At 51.2% G+C, this 14,781-nt stretch overlaps 2 protein-coding genes and 1 pseudogene across 2 annotated transcripts; 2 read left to right on the forward strand and 1 right to left on the reverse strand.

Annotated features, from left to right (window-relative positions):
- Window positions 1–1,568: 1,568 nt before the first annotated feature.
- LOC120697021 lies at window positions 1,569–3,379 on the forward strand (annotated as a pseudogene).
- A 93-nt stretch (window positions 3,380–3,472) lies between these two features.
- Window positions 3,473–4,243, reverse strand: LOC120700381. Its single transcript, XM_039984594.1, has 3 exons — window positions 4,139–4,243; window positions 3,846–4,045; window positions 3,473–3,758 (listed from the first exon to the last, which is right to left on the reverse strand). The coding sequence occupies exons 1-3, from the start codon at window positions 4,241–4,243 to the stop codon at window positions 3,473–3,475; spliced, it is 591 nt and encodes a 196-aa protein (XP_039840528.1).
- Window positions 4,244–5,866: 1,623 nt separating this feature from the next.
- On the forward strand, window positions 5,867–8,906 carry LOC120697022 (disease resistance protein PIK6-NP-like). Its single transcript, XM_039980112.1, has 2 exons — window positions 5,867–7,739; window positions 7,856–8,906. The coding sequence occupies exons 1-2, from the start codon at window positions 6,087–6,089 to the stop codon at window positions 8,606–8,608; spliced, it is 2,406 nt and encodes an 801-aa protein (XP_039836046.1). The 5' UTR covers window positions 5,867–6,086; the 3' UTR covers window positions 8,609–8,906.
- Window positions 8,907–14,781: the final 5,875 nt, after the last annotated feature.

The raw sequence follows: 14,781 nt of genomic DNA on the forward strand, positions 1-14,781 counted from the left end.
TCTCAAGATAACCGTGAAGACATGGTGAAAAAGCTTAAGAAGGGGTCCATCGTGACTTGCTCAAAGTGCCATAAAGAAGGCCGCAAGTCCAACAAGTGTCCTCAACCAAGGAAGAAAATTTCGGATGAGAAGAACAAGAAGAAACTCACAATCAAGAGTTCTCTCATCTACACCAAGCCCAACCGGAGGAACAAAAGCAATAACACCTTCTATGTGATCAAAAAGAAGACCAATGGCAAGGTGGTTGCTCACAAGGTTGGGAAGAAAGAAAGGAGTTGGAACCATTCCATTTGGGTGCCCAAGGACATCATCACCAATACGAAGGGACCTCAAATAGTGTGGGTTCCAAAGGATTGGCCTTTACTTTCTTAGTGTAGTATCTTGCTAGGATTGGCTATAGGTTGTAAAACTCTTTTGGGATAAGGGTTACACACTAAGATGAACCGTAGTTGCACATCTAGATAGCTTATTTTAGTTTAAGTTTTGTGCAAACTAGTTGGAGCCATAGATTAAGGTTTTTAATAGTGCCTAATTCACTCCCTCCCCCTCTTAGGCTCTTAGGCTAGATCACCCGATCGCTTTGAAGCATCCGAGCTTGTTACTCCAAATTGGTTCCTGTCAGGACCCAGAGGGGTGTGCAACAAGTAGAGGTTGCTGAAGCTGTACTCGTTGTTCTCAACGGTTCCACGGCTTGAAGTGATTTGGAAATTGGCCATGGGTGAGTCTGGGATCGCAGCAAGCTAGTAAAAGTCCTCTAATAATTAGCTAGGGATGGCTTGCTATCTCCTGTGTGAGAGAAATGAAAGGTGAGGATAGGTACTTATATGCTGGAAGGATGCCTGTGAAGAGAACAATTATCATTGACAGACTTGCATAGTCTCTTTTCATTGCAGGTCTTCTTTAGTCATTAAAATTATCAGCTCCTCCCGATCCATCAATCCACATGCCAGCTCATCCATGAAACTGAAAACTGAAGGTGACGACCAATACATCATGTATGCATGTATGCGGTTCGATTCCATTTCAACGTCAGAGGGAAACTATTAGCTATAGGTCGGCAGCAACCATCCATCCATTACTTCATCAACCAAACCACCAGGTCAAGTCTTCATAACAAAACAGACTCTCTCTTCGTCCTTTTATGAATGCCATCTTGTTTGGTTCGTGCACGCTATATGCTTCGTAGTAATGGATCAGCACAAAGCACAGTACTTAATATGACTTGACACAGGATTAACTCAACAACTTCTTAAGGTCGAATGGTATTGAGTATTGTTATGAAGACTTGACCTGCTGGATGCAGAAGTGATGCTCCGATGCTGACCTAGCTCGCATGTGAACCCAAGTGAGATTGATGGGACGGGGGCATTCGAATTGATATCTAAAAGAATTAGATATGTGACATTAAAAGATTATCGGCAAGACCGCAACAAAGAAGCTAAGGAAGTCCGTCAAAATCTAATATATATCGTCGCATGTGGAATGATTGATGCAACGAGAGCCAGCAAATTAGTATTCAGAAGACTTGAGCAAGACCAGAATACATAGAAGGGCTAAGAAAGTCTGTCAAAAAAAATTATGGAATTGTTTTGTTTTGTAGGCTTTGGGGGATGAGACTGCATACTGCCCTAGCAGCTAGCGCTCCATAAAAACCTATGCCCACCTTCCATTTCTCATACACATACAGGGCGGCTAGCCAAACAAGCCCAGACTCACCCCATGGCCAATTTCGAAATCATTCAATCCCCTTTCCCTGAGGAGAACAACGAGTTCAACTTCAGCAACCTCCACCTGTTCCACACACCACACCCCTCTGGGTCCAAACAGGAACCAATTTGGGGTGACAAGCTCGGATTCCGCTACCGGTCTGGATGCGATCATCGTCAACAACTGGCCGATATACGGTGGAGCTGGCCCAAACGCCACCATTGTTGCCCGTGCCCAAGGCATGCACGTCTATGCTGGCAACTGGAACAATGTTTTCAGCATAGTCTTCGAGATTCAGAGGTAGTACATACAGAAACATCTATATGTAAGATATATAGTATAGTAAGAACAGAATCAGTGAAGATTTCTGCCTTTTTCTCTTAGATTGGAGCGCGCGATCATTGCGGAGCATGGTACTACTAACTGAAAAATGAATACGTTGCAGGTTTAAGGGGTCAACGCTTCAGGTGATGGGTATCTCGGTTGAAAATGGTGAGTTTGCAATTGTTGGTGGGACGGGTCAGTTTGCCATGGCAAGCGGTGTCATCTACAAGAACTTTCATGAGCAGAGGAGCGATGGCAACATCATACGGCTGACCATCCAGGGATCCTCCCCCCTGCTGAAAGGGTGGTCGCCGCCGCCGGTAAGATCGAGGGATATGCATTTCACACATTTTTTTTTAGCTTGACGATCTAGCTCATCATGCATGTTCTCAATTACCATTTGTAAGAATCCTAGCCAATCTATTTGTTTAAAACGAAAATTACCATATTGCTAAATGTTCTGTGGTTATTATTACACCAGAGCCAAGTCAAAAAGATTGGGCCATTGGGTGGAGGTGGTGGGGTGGTTCAGGACATAACAGACACACCAGGGCGTCTAGAAAGTATCACTGTGCAGAGCGGTGTGGTTGTTGATGCAATCGCATTCTCATATGCTGACCAAGCTGGTCAGAAGCGCACCGCAGGCCCATGGGGTGGCTCAGGCCGATGTTCCACCACGGTAACTGGCAATTCGAATTCTGAACACTTTTCATTTGAGATGCAGTACTTTGCGGCTAATTAAGCCAAACAATTTCTGGCCAACAAGATCATTAGCTCGCTCTGCAGAGCTTTATTTTGCAAGTGAAACTAATTCGTCGTTGTCCTTTGTAACAATGCAGATTCAGCTTGCCCCCTCTGAGTTCGTGAAGGGCATTTCCGGGACAGTTGGCCTCTATCGCTCGTGCAACGTCATAGCATCCCTCACATTTGTCACCAACGTCAAGGCGTACGGGCCTTTCGGACTCGGAGACGGGACGCCCTTCACCATCCCGGTGGAAGATAGCCACAGCGTCGTGGAATTCTTCGGGCGTAGCAGCACATACCTTGACGCGATTGGCGTTTACGTGCAACCACAACAATGAACCATGGCTGCTGTGATTTTTAGCTTCCACGCAGTGTGTTCCTACAATTATTATTGAATAAGATGTTGGGGATCTTATCACCAACGAAATGTGCTACGGTACCTAAACCAATAACTTTTCACCAACTAAATAGGGCCTTATCATCTTGTGCTAGTGATCCTTCCTACTTGTAATACTTTCTTTTTATTAATTTATTTCAATGTTGAATGTTGAATGTGAACCAGCTTAATTCGTCTTGTGAATAGAGGAAAAGAAATTGAAGAACACAATGTTATGTATTCATCATTTCACGCAAGAAAAAGGGGAGGAAAGAAAGGTTCACTTGAGCAAACTGTTGATCCACACACGGATGAGAGTCATCAGGCTGGGACCTGAGCATGCCCTCCCGCGACGCCCTGCCGGGGCTCTCCACGCCACACCGGCGGCGGACAGGAACAGGAGCCCGCCGCCTCCTCGAGGGCGACGTAGGAGCCGATCCCGACGGCCGCCGCGGCGATGGCGAGGAACGAGCCGCCGGCGAACACCCCGGCGACGAGCACGGTGCACCGGTAGTAGGTGGAGACGTCCCCTCTCGGCCGCCGCTCCCCGCTCTGGTTCCTCAGGGCGCCGACGAGGAACGCGCTCGCCGCCAGGATCGCCAGAAACCTGCGCGCGCGCGGCGCCGCTCTGAGCGTGTGCGTAATTGACCCGATGCTAGCTAGATAGATAGGCTGCGCCGCGCGCTGGGCTTACCAGGAGAGCAGAGAGGAGGCGACGACGGCGCCGGCGCGGCGGACGTCGCCTCCGGCGCGCGCCCTGCAGCGGCCCCAGCAGCCGGCGGCGGCGGAGAGGACGAGCTGGCCGGTCAGCAGCGAGGCCGCCGCCGCGACGCCGCACCCGAACGCCGGCGTCCTCCGGTACACGCAGGTGGCGCCGTCGTACCTGACAAAAGACTGCACGCCGCCGGGTCAGTCAGCCAGCCAGTGATGACCACCCATCGTGCACGACGTAGACGGATGCGTGCGCGCGCGCGCGCGTTGCATTGCCTTGGACTTGCCGCCGGTCGCCTCGCCGACGATCCCCAGCGCGGCTGCGGCGAGGGCGAGCGCGGCCACCGCGGCGCAGATCACGGCTACATGCCCCTCCACCATGGCAGTAGCATCACGCGCTCCCCTGATGCGCTGCTCCTTCCTCGGAATAGTCGGGGACTGGGATTTGTGAAGGATCTTTCGATGGAGACAAGAACAGCAAGGCAAGTCAAGTTAAATTATTTACTTATCGATGTTTTCTTTCCATTGACGTGGACACCAAACGGTAATCGCGGCTCATCCGGCCCACCGTGGTGGCTGCAGCCCAATGGGCCATCTGTACTGGGCCGCATTGTGCGCCGGGCACAACAAGGAGTTGGAAATTTCTTGCTTGTTTTTTTCCAAAAAAAAAAAAAGAACGGACAAGCAATGTAGCGATGAGGTGGCAGAGACCGACTACAAGAAGGAAGGATCCATGGCTGCTCGCCGGAATGACGACGAGACGTTACCCAGATACAGGAAGCATCGCGAGGACAACCTAGCTAGCTAGCCCGTAGAAAGAAATGGACAAGGAAAAGACCGGAAGTTTGAAAAGGAATAAAGCTTCGAACTGGAGCTGTCGCTTGTGGGGGTAGACGGACGGATCATCCTATTCCTAGACAGCCACGGAAAGAAGGAAAAAGTATTCCATCTTGTTGCCCTCCTCCATAGGCTTGCACTGGTGTTGCTCTTATTCTTGAATCATCAAGAGAAAGAGGTTAGGCACCAATAGATGCCAGCGTCGCCTTCCATGCATATACTACCTCAAGATTGGAACAGGCCGGGTCGACCCATCGAATAATTGACCCGTCCCGTTTGGCCATTGCTTGCGTCACACCGTCAGCCGATCGATCCACAGGACATACCGCCTTGGGTTCAATTTTCTTTTTTTTTGGGCGAAATACTTTAGGTTTAATTATTCGCCAGCTCCATCAAATTTGTACTAAACCATCTCCTCAATCTCAGAGCATGATTAGTTTGCTAATAATTTTTATCATGCCAAAATTAAAGCGCGTGCCAATAAGTTTTGGCTATCAATTGGTTTGTGTCTAAAAATTGACCACTTTAACCAAAATAAGCAAGTTAGTAAAAACTTCTTAAGCTTTACAAGAGAAAAAAGTATTAGTTGGCACCGAACCAAATAAATACCTAAATTTCTTACCAACAACTTGGCATGCCCTAATTTTAGCAAACCAACTCGCTTTGATTTTATTATGGCAAGTCTCTCAATCTCTCAACATTACATCCAACAGTTAATGCCCTTTTGGGCTGTTTTGTCTGTAGTTTGGACTTTGGCCCCATAACAGCCCAACATTGTGTATGGACCAGGCCAGCTTCCCTCTGTTTTTCCTATTCGGTCAGAAATGTTTTGAATATTGGTCTTCGTTCTCGAACTTGTTTAATGAACACAGGGATTTGAGCATTCCTTTATACAAGATATATACGTATACAAAATATAAATATGAATTCCTCATCCTTTACTCAATATTATATATATAGATTATGAATAGATCAGGTAATCAGGTCCTAGGGAAAAGGTTTAGTATTGACTGGATGTTGCGTGGTGCATGACGTCAGAAGGCTGTCGTAGAGCTGGTCTTTTCCTTTCCTTTCATCATCCGCAAACTCATCAACAGGTCCTTAATAATTCCGCTGCCTTCCTTGTTCGTCCTGCCTTTCTCTGTAGTGCTGAGAAAGAAAAATATTCAATTCCGTCGCCTACAGGGTCACGCTTGGTTTTTCGTGTTCCTGGCGACCTTCCCGCACAGGAGCTCTCCTCTTCCATGCATAAATACCCCCCATTGGCGTCCATTCTCTCCTCGCTGCATGCTCTCTCGCCTTCAATAAGTTTGAGCTCTCTCTCTCTCTCTCTCTCCCTCTCTCCCACACACACACACCAAACGGAGAGTTAGTAGATAGAAGGAAGATGGCTGACCTGACCCAAGGTGCTGTGGAGTCGCTGCTGAGCGTCCTGGGGAAGGCGATCGAGAGCGAGACGAGGCTGCAGAAAGGCGTCAAGGGCAACATCCAGTTCATCAAGGACGAGATGGACAGCATGAACGGCTTCCTCCTCCACCTCAACAAGTCGGGCAACGAGCACGACGACCAGCAGCGCGCGTGGATGAAGCAGGTCCGGGAGATCGCCTACGTCGCCCAGGACTGCATCGAGCTCTACAACATGTACTGCACCACCCCGCCCCGCGACGGCTTCTGGGCCCTCGCCAACTTCGCCCGCAACTACGTCCACGCCTACCTGCAGCGCCGCCGCTTCTCCACCAAGATCCAGGAGCTCCGGGACCGGGTCAAGGACGTCGGCGAGCGCCGGGAGCGCTACGGCGTCACCGTGCCGGCAGCGGGCGCCGACGGCAAGGGCCGGCGCGGCGGCGGCGGCGACGACGGCGAGAGAGAAAAGTTCCTCGCCGCGTTGCTCGCCGCCGGCCCCTCTTCCTCCTCTTTGCCTCTCGTCTCCACTCTACGGAGATGGGTGTCTCCTCCTGACGCGCCATTCGACAAGGCCATCAGCTTGCTCCCGATTGCCCTCGCGGCCGACGCTCGCAGGATACGCAGAGGCCTCCTCAAGCACAAGGCGGCGGCCGCGGCCGGTGCTGACGACACCGCCGACGTCTGCATGGGGATGGTCCTCCGTGCTCTCTACGCTTTCCGGCAAGGCCCCGCCGGGGACACGCGGGAGCTGCGGAAGCTCACGGCGGCCGCGGACGCCGCCGACGCGGACCTCCCCAAGCGAGCGCTGACCTTCTGCTACAGCGAGCTGTCCACGGAGGAGAAGGGCTGCCTGCAGTACCTGGCCGCCTTCAACCGCGAGAAGAGCATCAGCAGGACGAGCTTGGTCCGGCGGTGCGCCGCCGAGCGCCTCGTGAGCGACGACAAGGAGAAGGAACAGACCGTGGAGCAGCGCGCCGAGCGCTGCTTCGAGGAGCTCCTCTTCCGGGGCTTCGTCTCCTCCGGCGCCGCCGTCGGCGCCGCCGGCAAGGTGAAGAGCTGCTGCATCAGCAACGGACTGGTCAAGGAGTTCATCGAGGACATGTGCAAGCAGGAGAACTTCCAGGGGCACGGCTTGCCGACGCACCTTCAGATCCAGATCAAAATCCGCGACGCCGCGCTGCCGGCCCACTGTGGTGCTGACGATTATTATCGTCAGCCTCAGGCCCCATCATCCATCATGCCGGCAGCACTGGCAGTGGCAGCAGGCAGACACAGAGATGATGCCATCGACAAGATGCTGCGAGAGCTGAGGCAGCTCCCGAATACCTACCGGCTCAACGTGATAGATCTCGGAGGCTGCGTGGGGATACTGAACCGGAGCCACCTGAGGAGGATCTGCAAGCAGGCACCGACGATCAAGTACCTGAGCCTCCGGAACACGGATGTTGATCACCTGCCCCATCAACTCCAGGGGCTCCGGCTGCTGGAGACGCTGGACATCCGGCAAACCAACATCCATGGCTCCCACACCAGGAACGTCTTTCCGAGCAGCCTCAAGCATCTTCTTGCCGGTAACATCGACTCCGATGTCACCGTGATGATGCCTGCCAATGCCAGGGAAATGGCCAATCTGGAGGTACTCACTGTATTCGATCTTCTCATAACTAGCAAGCTCTGATAACAGTTTTTTTTATCGTATAGCTAGAAAACAGTTGAAATAAATAGTGAAATCCGTTAACCTTTTATTAACAGATACTGTCCCAAGTCCGAGTTTGTTGGCGCAGAGAGCTGAGGAAAATCGAGTACCTCCCAAAGCTACGGAAGCTTGGCGTTGTGCTGGTCCCAGGGGACGAGCCCGCCGTCAAGGATTTGCTCCGGGTGATCTGCAGGCTGAGCGGAAGCCTGCACTCTCTGTCAGTGAGGGTGTCAACTCCACCCATCAATGGCAGACCGACCCTGGAGGCCCCGGACAGCACCTTGTACCCGCTCCCCTCGAACCTGGTGAGCCTGAGGATCGACGGCATGAGGAGCTCCGGGATGCCCAGCTGGGTGGAGCGGCTCAAGAAGCTGAGCAAGATCACGCTGTGCAACACCCTGCTGACGGACGAGAAGCTGGACGCCCTCGCCGGCCTCCCGGCCCTGGTCTGCCTCCGGCTCCGCCACAGGGCGTACAGCGGCGGCGAGCTCGCCTTCAGGAAGCGGCCAGGCGGGTTCCCGTCCCTCAGGTTCCTCCGGATCGAGGGCGTCACCGTCATCACCGAGCTCAGCTTCGAGGAGAACTCCGCGCCGGCGCTCGAGACGATCGCCTGGTCCTCGGCGGACCCCGCCAGTACCTACGACGCCGTCGTCGCCGTCCCGGTTACCCTGACCGGGGTTGAAAACCTTCCCAAGTTGAAGGTGGTGGAGCTCACAGGCCTGCGCGAGCAGCATCCTTCGGCCTTGAAGCAGGCCATGGATAAACATCCAAACCACCCACATCTCCATCATCCCCGCTACGCTAGCTAACTCATCGTGGCTACCTGTATATCAAAAGCCTTGAAGCTGTTCGGCTGCACTGGTGAGCTACAAAGCAGCTGGAAAACAACCCAGCCGGCTGCTTTCTAGCCCAGCCCAGTGTGTGTGTCCTCTCAAAAAAAAAAGTGCTTGTGTGTGTGTGTGGAACTACGGCAAATAAAATCGGTGTGCTGCTGTGTATGTAAACTAGTAAGGTGGTTCGTGCTAATTGCGCGGCCAGATTTACTGTGCTGTAAACTCTCAGTTGTAAATACCATTTAAGATGATAATAAGTTGTGAAATTTGATCATTTGAGCTGGTTACAGTGGGTACCAAACGATATCTCAGATAATCTTGCCCGCCGTGTTGTCTGCAGGGTAGCAGGGCTCCAGCCCAATGGACCAGACCTCACAAATTCACGCTTAACGAGGTGGTGGGTCCACCTAAACCCTTAACGAGGAGGTGCAAATTCTTGCTTGTTTTCCATCCCTCCTCAGCGAGCGTGGCCCTTTCTTCAACAAACAATACAGTAGCTCCCAGTTTTTGTGACAGAACTGGTCAGGCTCCCTTCCTCTTTCCCCATCTACAGTAGAGAGAAGAGGAGAGGGCGACTGTGAGGCGAACGCCGCTTCCGGCGGCGATTCCGCCGCCCTCATTCTTCTTTGTCGTCCGTTTCGGCCGCGGAAAGGGAGGTGGGTTGTGGAATCGTCGTGCGTATGTACATAGCGTAGGTAGATGGTTGTCTAGGATCAGGTTTCGCTCGCCGTCGAGGTCCGGCGGTGGAGCTAGGGTTCTGGGGCTGGCTGTGTTGTCGCTCCGGGGGAAAATAATGGTGTTCCTTCTGCTGCCGGTCGCTGTCGGTGCCGCGGTGGAAGGATTTCGTTCCTTTCTGTCGATAGCTGGCGACGGCGAAGCGGCGGAGAGGATTTTGCTTCGTCGGGGGCCAGACACGGGAGTGGGGGCCGGCTCAACGGGAAAGCGGGCCGGCTATCGTATCGTATCGCCTGCGGCAGCGCAGCGCGCGCCACCCCGACGATGCCTATCTGGCTGGGGCTCGTATCGTACGCGCGGCCCACGCACTCTCACATCGTCCGAGCCGTGCCGTAGTGCCATCCATATCTACAGCTAGCTCCTCGGGCTCCCGGCGGGCGTGGCTTGGCTGCTGTAGCATGTAGCCTGTCGTGCCAAGGTTTCCGTGCTCCCGCAGGGTCACAAGCGGACGCGCCGCTGTGCCGGCGCCCGGTGCGTGTGCCGGTACGGGCTGAGGTCAGAAAGGTCGGCCGGGTGGCGGCGTGCCGACTGCGGAGCACAGAGTGCAGCTAAGCTTTCCGGTCCGGGTCATACGTACGGCGCGCGATCATGATAGACGCTGCCGCCGTGCCGGGCTGCGCGACCGGTGCAAAGTCAGAGTAGCAGGCCGTTGCAAGAACAAAAAGACGAATGTCCGCATGGAGTACTAAATGAAGTCTATTTGCAAAACCTTTTCAGGGATGAGTGTATTTTTTCGAGACGAATCTAATGACTCAAGTTCCGTCTTGATTGGCTACAGTGATGCTACAGTGATCGCGCTCAATTATTCACTAATCGTACGGTCAAAGGCCTCATTAGGTAGAGCAAGTGCTACAGTACCAGAGTTGCGGAGTTAATTTTGTAATTAGACTTTATTTAATATCCTAAATTAATGGTCAAAGTACCAAAAAGTTTTCCTCAAAACGTTTTCACAACCCAACCAAACAAGGCCAAGGTGCTGGACTTTTCCTTGGTTTTTTCCCCTGCCGATTGATGACATGATGTTAGCAGTCCTCCTTTTACCCCCCACATCTTGTTGATGGAAAGATTATACTCTAACTGTGTACCAGTCTGGCATGCTCTCACACTAAACAACTACTACCTCGGACTCTTGAGTAAAAATCAACGTATTACATATTTTAGTCTCTTATGTAGAAGGAAAAAAAAAAGAGTAAATAAAGACTACCTCGTACGTGTTCCCTGCTCCACGGGGTTAGATGCACGTAAAAAAGTGATGGGCGATGATGCCAGGTTGTGGAATGAGGGAATCAGACATTAGTGGTGCGCAGCTGACATTCTTCATGCACGTCTGCTCTGGATCAGAATGAATAAAGAACCCGAGGATCCGAGCTTGACATGGCCACCAGCATGTACGGGAATCCCTGTGCAAAACGAGTTGGGCGCGTTTAGTTCGCCCGGCAAAAATTTTTGGAGGTCAAATCAGCACTTTGATCGAATGTCGGGAGGATTTTTCGGACACTAATTAAAAAACTAATTTCAGAACTCACTTGGAAACCACGAGACGAATCTTTTGAGGCCTTTGACCGCGTCATTAGCACATGTGGGTACTGTAGCACTTATGGCTAATCATGCACTAATTAGGCTTAAAAGATTCGTCTCGTCATGTACATCCAAACTGTGTAATTAGTTTTGTTATTTAATTACATTTAGTGCTTCATACATGTGTTTAAAGGAGAGGTGAAAATTTTTAGGAACTAAACGCGCCCTTAGTAAAGGCTCCAGTCAATTCGATCGGGCCGGCTCCACGTACGGAGAATCAAATTCTCTTCGGCTGATGCCTGATGGTACGTGGCGCCGAACATTCTTGGGCTTGAGCCACATCCACACGCTCTACCCCCTTTATCGTTTTCACTTTCTCGAAAGGTTAGTTGACACGCCCACACATTATTCCCAACCTAGCTACTCTCGTGATCTTCATTCTATATATGCATACAGTGCCCTTCTGCTGCTACTAGGTTTATGGCCGTGTTTGGTTGCGCTCTATAAAGTTTTTGAAAAGTCATCTTTTTACATTTGAAGTACTAAACATAGACTAATCACAAAAATAATTATAGAACTCGTCTGTAAATCGCGAGACGAATCTAATGAGCTTAATTAATCCGTCATTAGAGGTTATTCACTGTAGCATTACTGTAGCAATTTAGCATCTAATTACAGCTTAATTAGATTCGTCTCGCTATTTACAGACAGCAGTCGCAATGCGTTTTTTATTTCATCTAGATTTAAGTCTCCATGCAGATGCCGGAAAAAAATTTGGAATTTTACTATCTGATGAACACTATATCTTGAAGAAAATAAAAAAACTGCCGCCGCACCTGCTTTCAGAATGTCTGACGACGCAACTTTTTTTAGATAATGATCTTATTACGACAACAGTGGCAACTGTGTAATCATGTTTCACGGGGACAAGAGTTTTGTCTGGGTGCATCGCGTTGCGTGAGAGCTCTGCTCAAGCATGCGGCCTCCAGATTATGCACCACGCGGCGGCACAGGGCCACAACGCAATCGCCGCCCCCGAGGGATATCGATGACGTAAGAGATGATATATCTGCGACTTAGAATAATAATTATTCCGATTCGGATGAGACTCCTGCCGTAGCTGTTGTTGAATGGTTGCCCTAAAAAAAGCAATTGAATGGTCGTGTACTCGTGTCAGGATATATGTTTAACGACCTTTTTTTAGAGAGGGTGCAGGGAGTGCTCGCATATTCGTATGGTAGTAATCGAGTTGATAGAAATCTCTCACCGGGGAAGGAAAAGGATGGTCCCTCAAAAACAGTGGCGGATTCAGACTTGAAAGAGAGGGGGCTCAACTACACATTGTTCATCTTCAATCATAAATTTTTTCAATGACAGAGAAAAAAAATCAAAAAAAGGCTCAAGGGAGGCTCCAATAGAGTTTCCGGAGGCAGGGGGCAGGGGCAGGGGGCTCGAGCCCTCCCAGCCCCCTGCTGGATCCGCCCCAAAAATGGAGAAAAAGGATCAGGGGGCCAGCATTACTCGTGGTAAACAGAACGGTCGGCGTGGGCTTCTCCCGTCCTCCGGCCTTTCATGGGCCCACATGCCCTGCAGAAAGAGAGGCATGTCACATGGACCTGGTAGACCCGCGCGACAGGACGCTGAGCAGTGGTTGCTGGATAGATAATCAAATCAAATCATTCTCTAGCTACCCGCGGCAATTTGTGATGCCACCGCCATTGATTCCCCTCTGCCCGAGCTTTTATCAGGGCCATCCCGGACGTACAAGGGCCCAGCCCGTTAAAATTAAACTTCGGAAACCATCCCAGTAGGCCCAAAAAGCTAACTCCTGACATTCTGACGTTGCTTAAATTACTTTCCATCTTAAATTCTACTACAGTTTCATGAAGTTTGCACGAGTTTTGGTTGTATGGGCCGCACCTTTTAGCTTCATCGACTCATGAGTTTGGGCCTCCTTGCCCAGGCTCATGAGGTATGCAGAATTCGGCCTTCCCACTCCCAGCCATCCAGGTCCAGGCCAACGTATCTGCTTAGTACGGGAGTAACATGACATCTCCATTCTCTAATCATGATAATGAGACCGAATATACTTTCACCAATCTGGTGCAACAATAATGTAGGCTACAATCAACTCTGAGAAGTTTTACCTCCCATACACTGGTCCCAATATCTTGGCTGGAACAGATATTTACAAGCCGCTGGACAATCCAAGCAAGCTAGATACAAGAGATGCAGGCCAACGAGACTTCTCAGAAGCTAACAATGATAGATGGGTATTTCTTAGATTAGCTTCGAAACATTAATCTCTTCTTTTTTTTCAGTAAATCTCTTCTTGTTAAGAAGATGAAATGAAGCTCTAACTCCACAAAAGAATAGTCTATTTCTTCTTGGTCTTGTTTTCTTCTGCTTACTGCTCCTTGATCTTCTTGGGTTTAGTTAACGTAGGAGAGAACGACTTAGTATATTCCTCCAAACCCTAGAAGGATAGGTATACAGTAACGGTACATGGGCATCTAGATGGGCCTTAACATCTGGCTATATGGGCCACTCACACATACACCAATATCCCCCGCAGTCTGAACTACCGGCGCAGCGGTGTTCAAGACTGGACAACAAAGAAAGCACACATAGGGCAAACACCCCCTGCGCAGCCACAACTACCGTTGAGGCTGGAGCGAAACTCCGAGAAAGTCGAGGAGGGGAGACCCTTGGTGAAGATGTCTGCAAACTGGGAGGTGGTCGGGACATGGTGGACCCGAACATCGCCGATAGCGACCCTGTCGCGAACGAAGTGCAGTCGATCTCCACATGTTTCGTCCGCTGATGCTGAACAGAGTTGGTAGAGAGATATACGGCACTGACGTTGTCGCAGTAGACGAGCGTGCTCTTGGCGAGCGGGCTATGGAGCTCCGCCAAGAGCTGGCGTAGCCAGGACGCCTCCGCCACGCAGTTAGCGACAGTACAGTACTCCGCCTCGGCACTGGAGCGGGAAACAACCGACTGCCGCTTGGACGACCAGGAGACAAGATTGCCGCCCAGGAAGACGGCATAGCCGAAAGTGGAGCGGCGAGTATCCGGAAAGCCAGCCCAATCAGCGTCGGTATAGACAACCAGCTCAGTAGAGAGAGTGTGGTGAAGAACCAGGCCGAAGTCAGTAGTGCCACGAACGTAGCGGAGTAGACGTTTCAGCGCAGCAAGATGTGACTCCCAGGGATCATGCATATGAAGACAGACCTGCTGAACTGCATAGATGAGGTCCGATCTGGTGAAAGTAAGGTACTGCAAGGCACCGGCAAGACTCCGGTAGGCAATAGGATCAGCCACGGGATCACCCAGATCAGCAGACAACTTCGCCTGAGTGTCGACAGGAGAGCAGCATGGCTTGCAATCAGTCATCCCAGCCCGCTCCAGAATATCAAGAGCATACTGCCGCTGGTGAAGGAGAAGGCCAGAAGGGCAAGGCTCAACAGTAACACCCAGAAATTGATGGAGCTGATCAAGATCCTTCATAGCAAACTCCTGCATCAAAGAGGAGATGATGCGCTGAAGCAACTGTTGGCTGGAGGCTGTGAGCACAATGTCATCAACATAGAGCAGCAGGTAGGCAGTTTCATCAGCACGGCGGTAGATAAACAGAGAAGTGTCAGACTTGGCCTCGGTGAATCCCAATGTCAGCAAGAACGTGGCGAACCGAGAATACCAAGCCCGAGGAGCCTACTTCAGGCCATAGAGAGACTTGTTGAGCCGGCAGACCATGTCCGGACGACTGAAGTCCACAAATACCGCCGGCTGACTGCAGTAGACTGTCTCTGACAGAGTGCCATGGAGAAACGCATTCTTCACATCCAGCTGGTGCACGGGCCATGAGCGAGGGAGAGAGAGAGAGAGTTAGCGAG

The sequence above is a fragment of the Panicum virgatum genome, chromosome 3K (assembly GCF_016808335.1).
Source record: "Panicum virgatum strain AP13 chromosome 3K, P.virgatum_v5, whole genome shotgun sequence".
In the NCBI taxonomy this organism is placed as follows: domain Eukaryota; kingdom Viridiplantae; phylum Streptophyta; class Magnoliopsida; order Poales; family Poaceae; genus Panicum; species Panicum virgatum.

Coding starts and splice junctions, on each gene's coding strand:
- LOC120700381 (XM_039984594.1), bottom strand. CDS start 4,243: ATGGTGGAGGGGCATGTAGCCGTGATCTGCGCCGCGGTGGCCGCGCTC. Junction 4,046..4,138: donor CGACCGGCGGCAAGTCCAAG/GCAATGCAACGC, acceptor GGCGGCGTGCAG/TCTTTTGTCAGGTACGACGG. Junction 3,759..3,845: donor GCCTCCTCTCTGCTCTCCTG/GTAAGCCCAGCG, acceptor GCGCGCGCGCAG/GTTTCTGGCGATCCTGGCGG.
- LOC120697022 (XM_039980112.1), top strand. CDS start 6,087: ATGGCTGACCTGACCCAAGGTGCTGTGGAGTCGCTGCTGAGCGTCCTG. Junction 7,740..7,855: donor GGGAAATGGCCAATCTGGAG/GTACTCACTGTA, acceptor TTTTATTAACAG/ATACTGTCCCAAGTCCGAGT.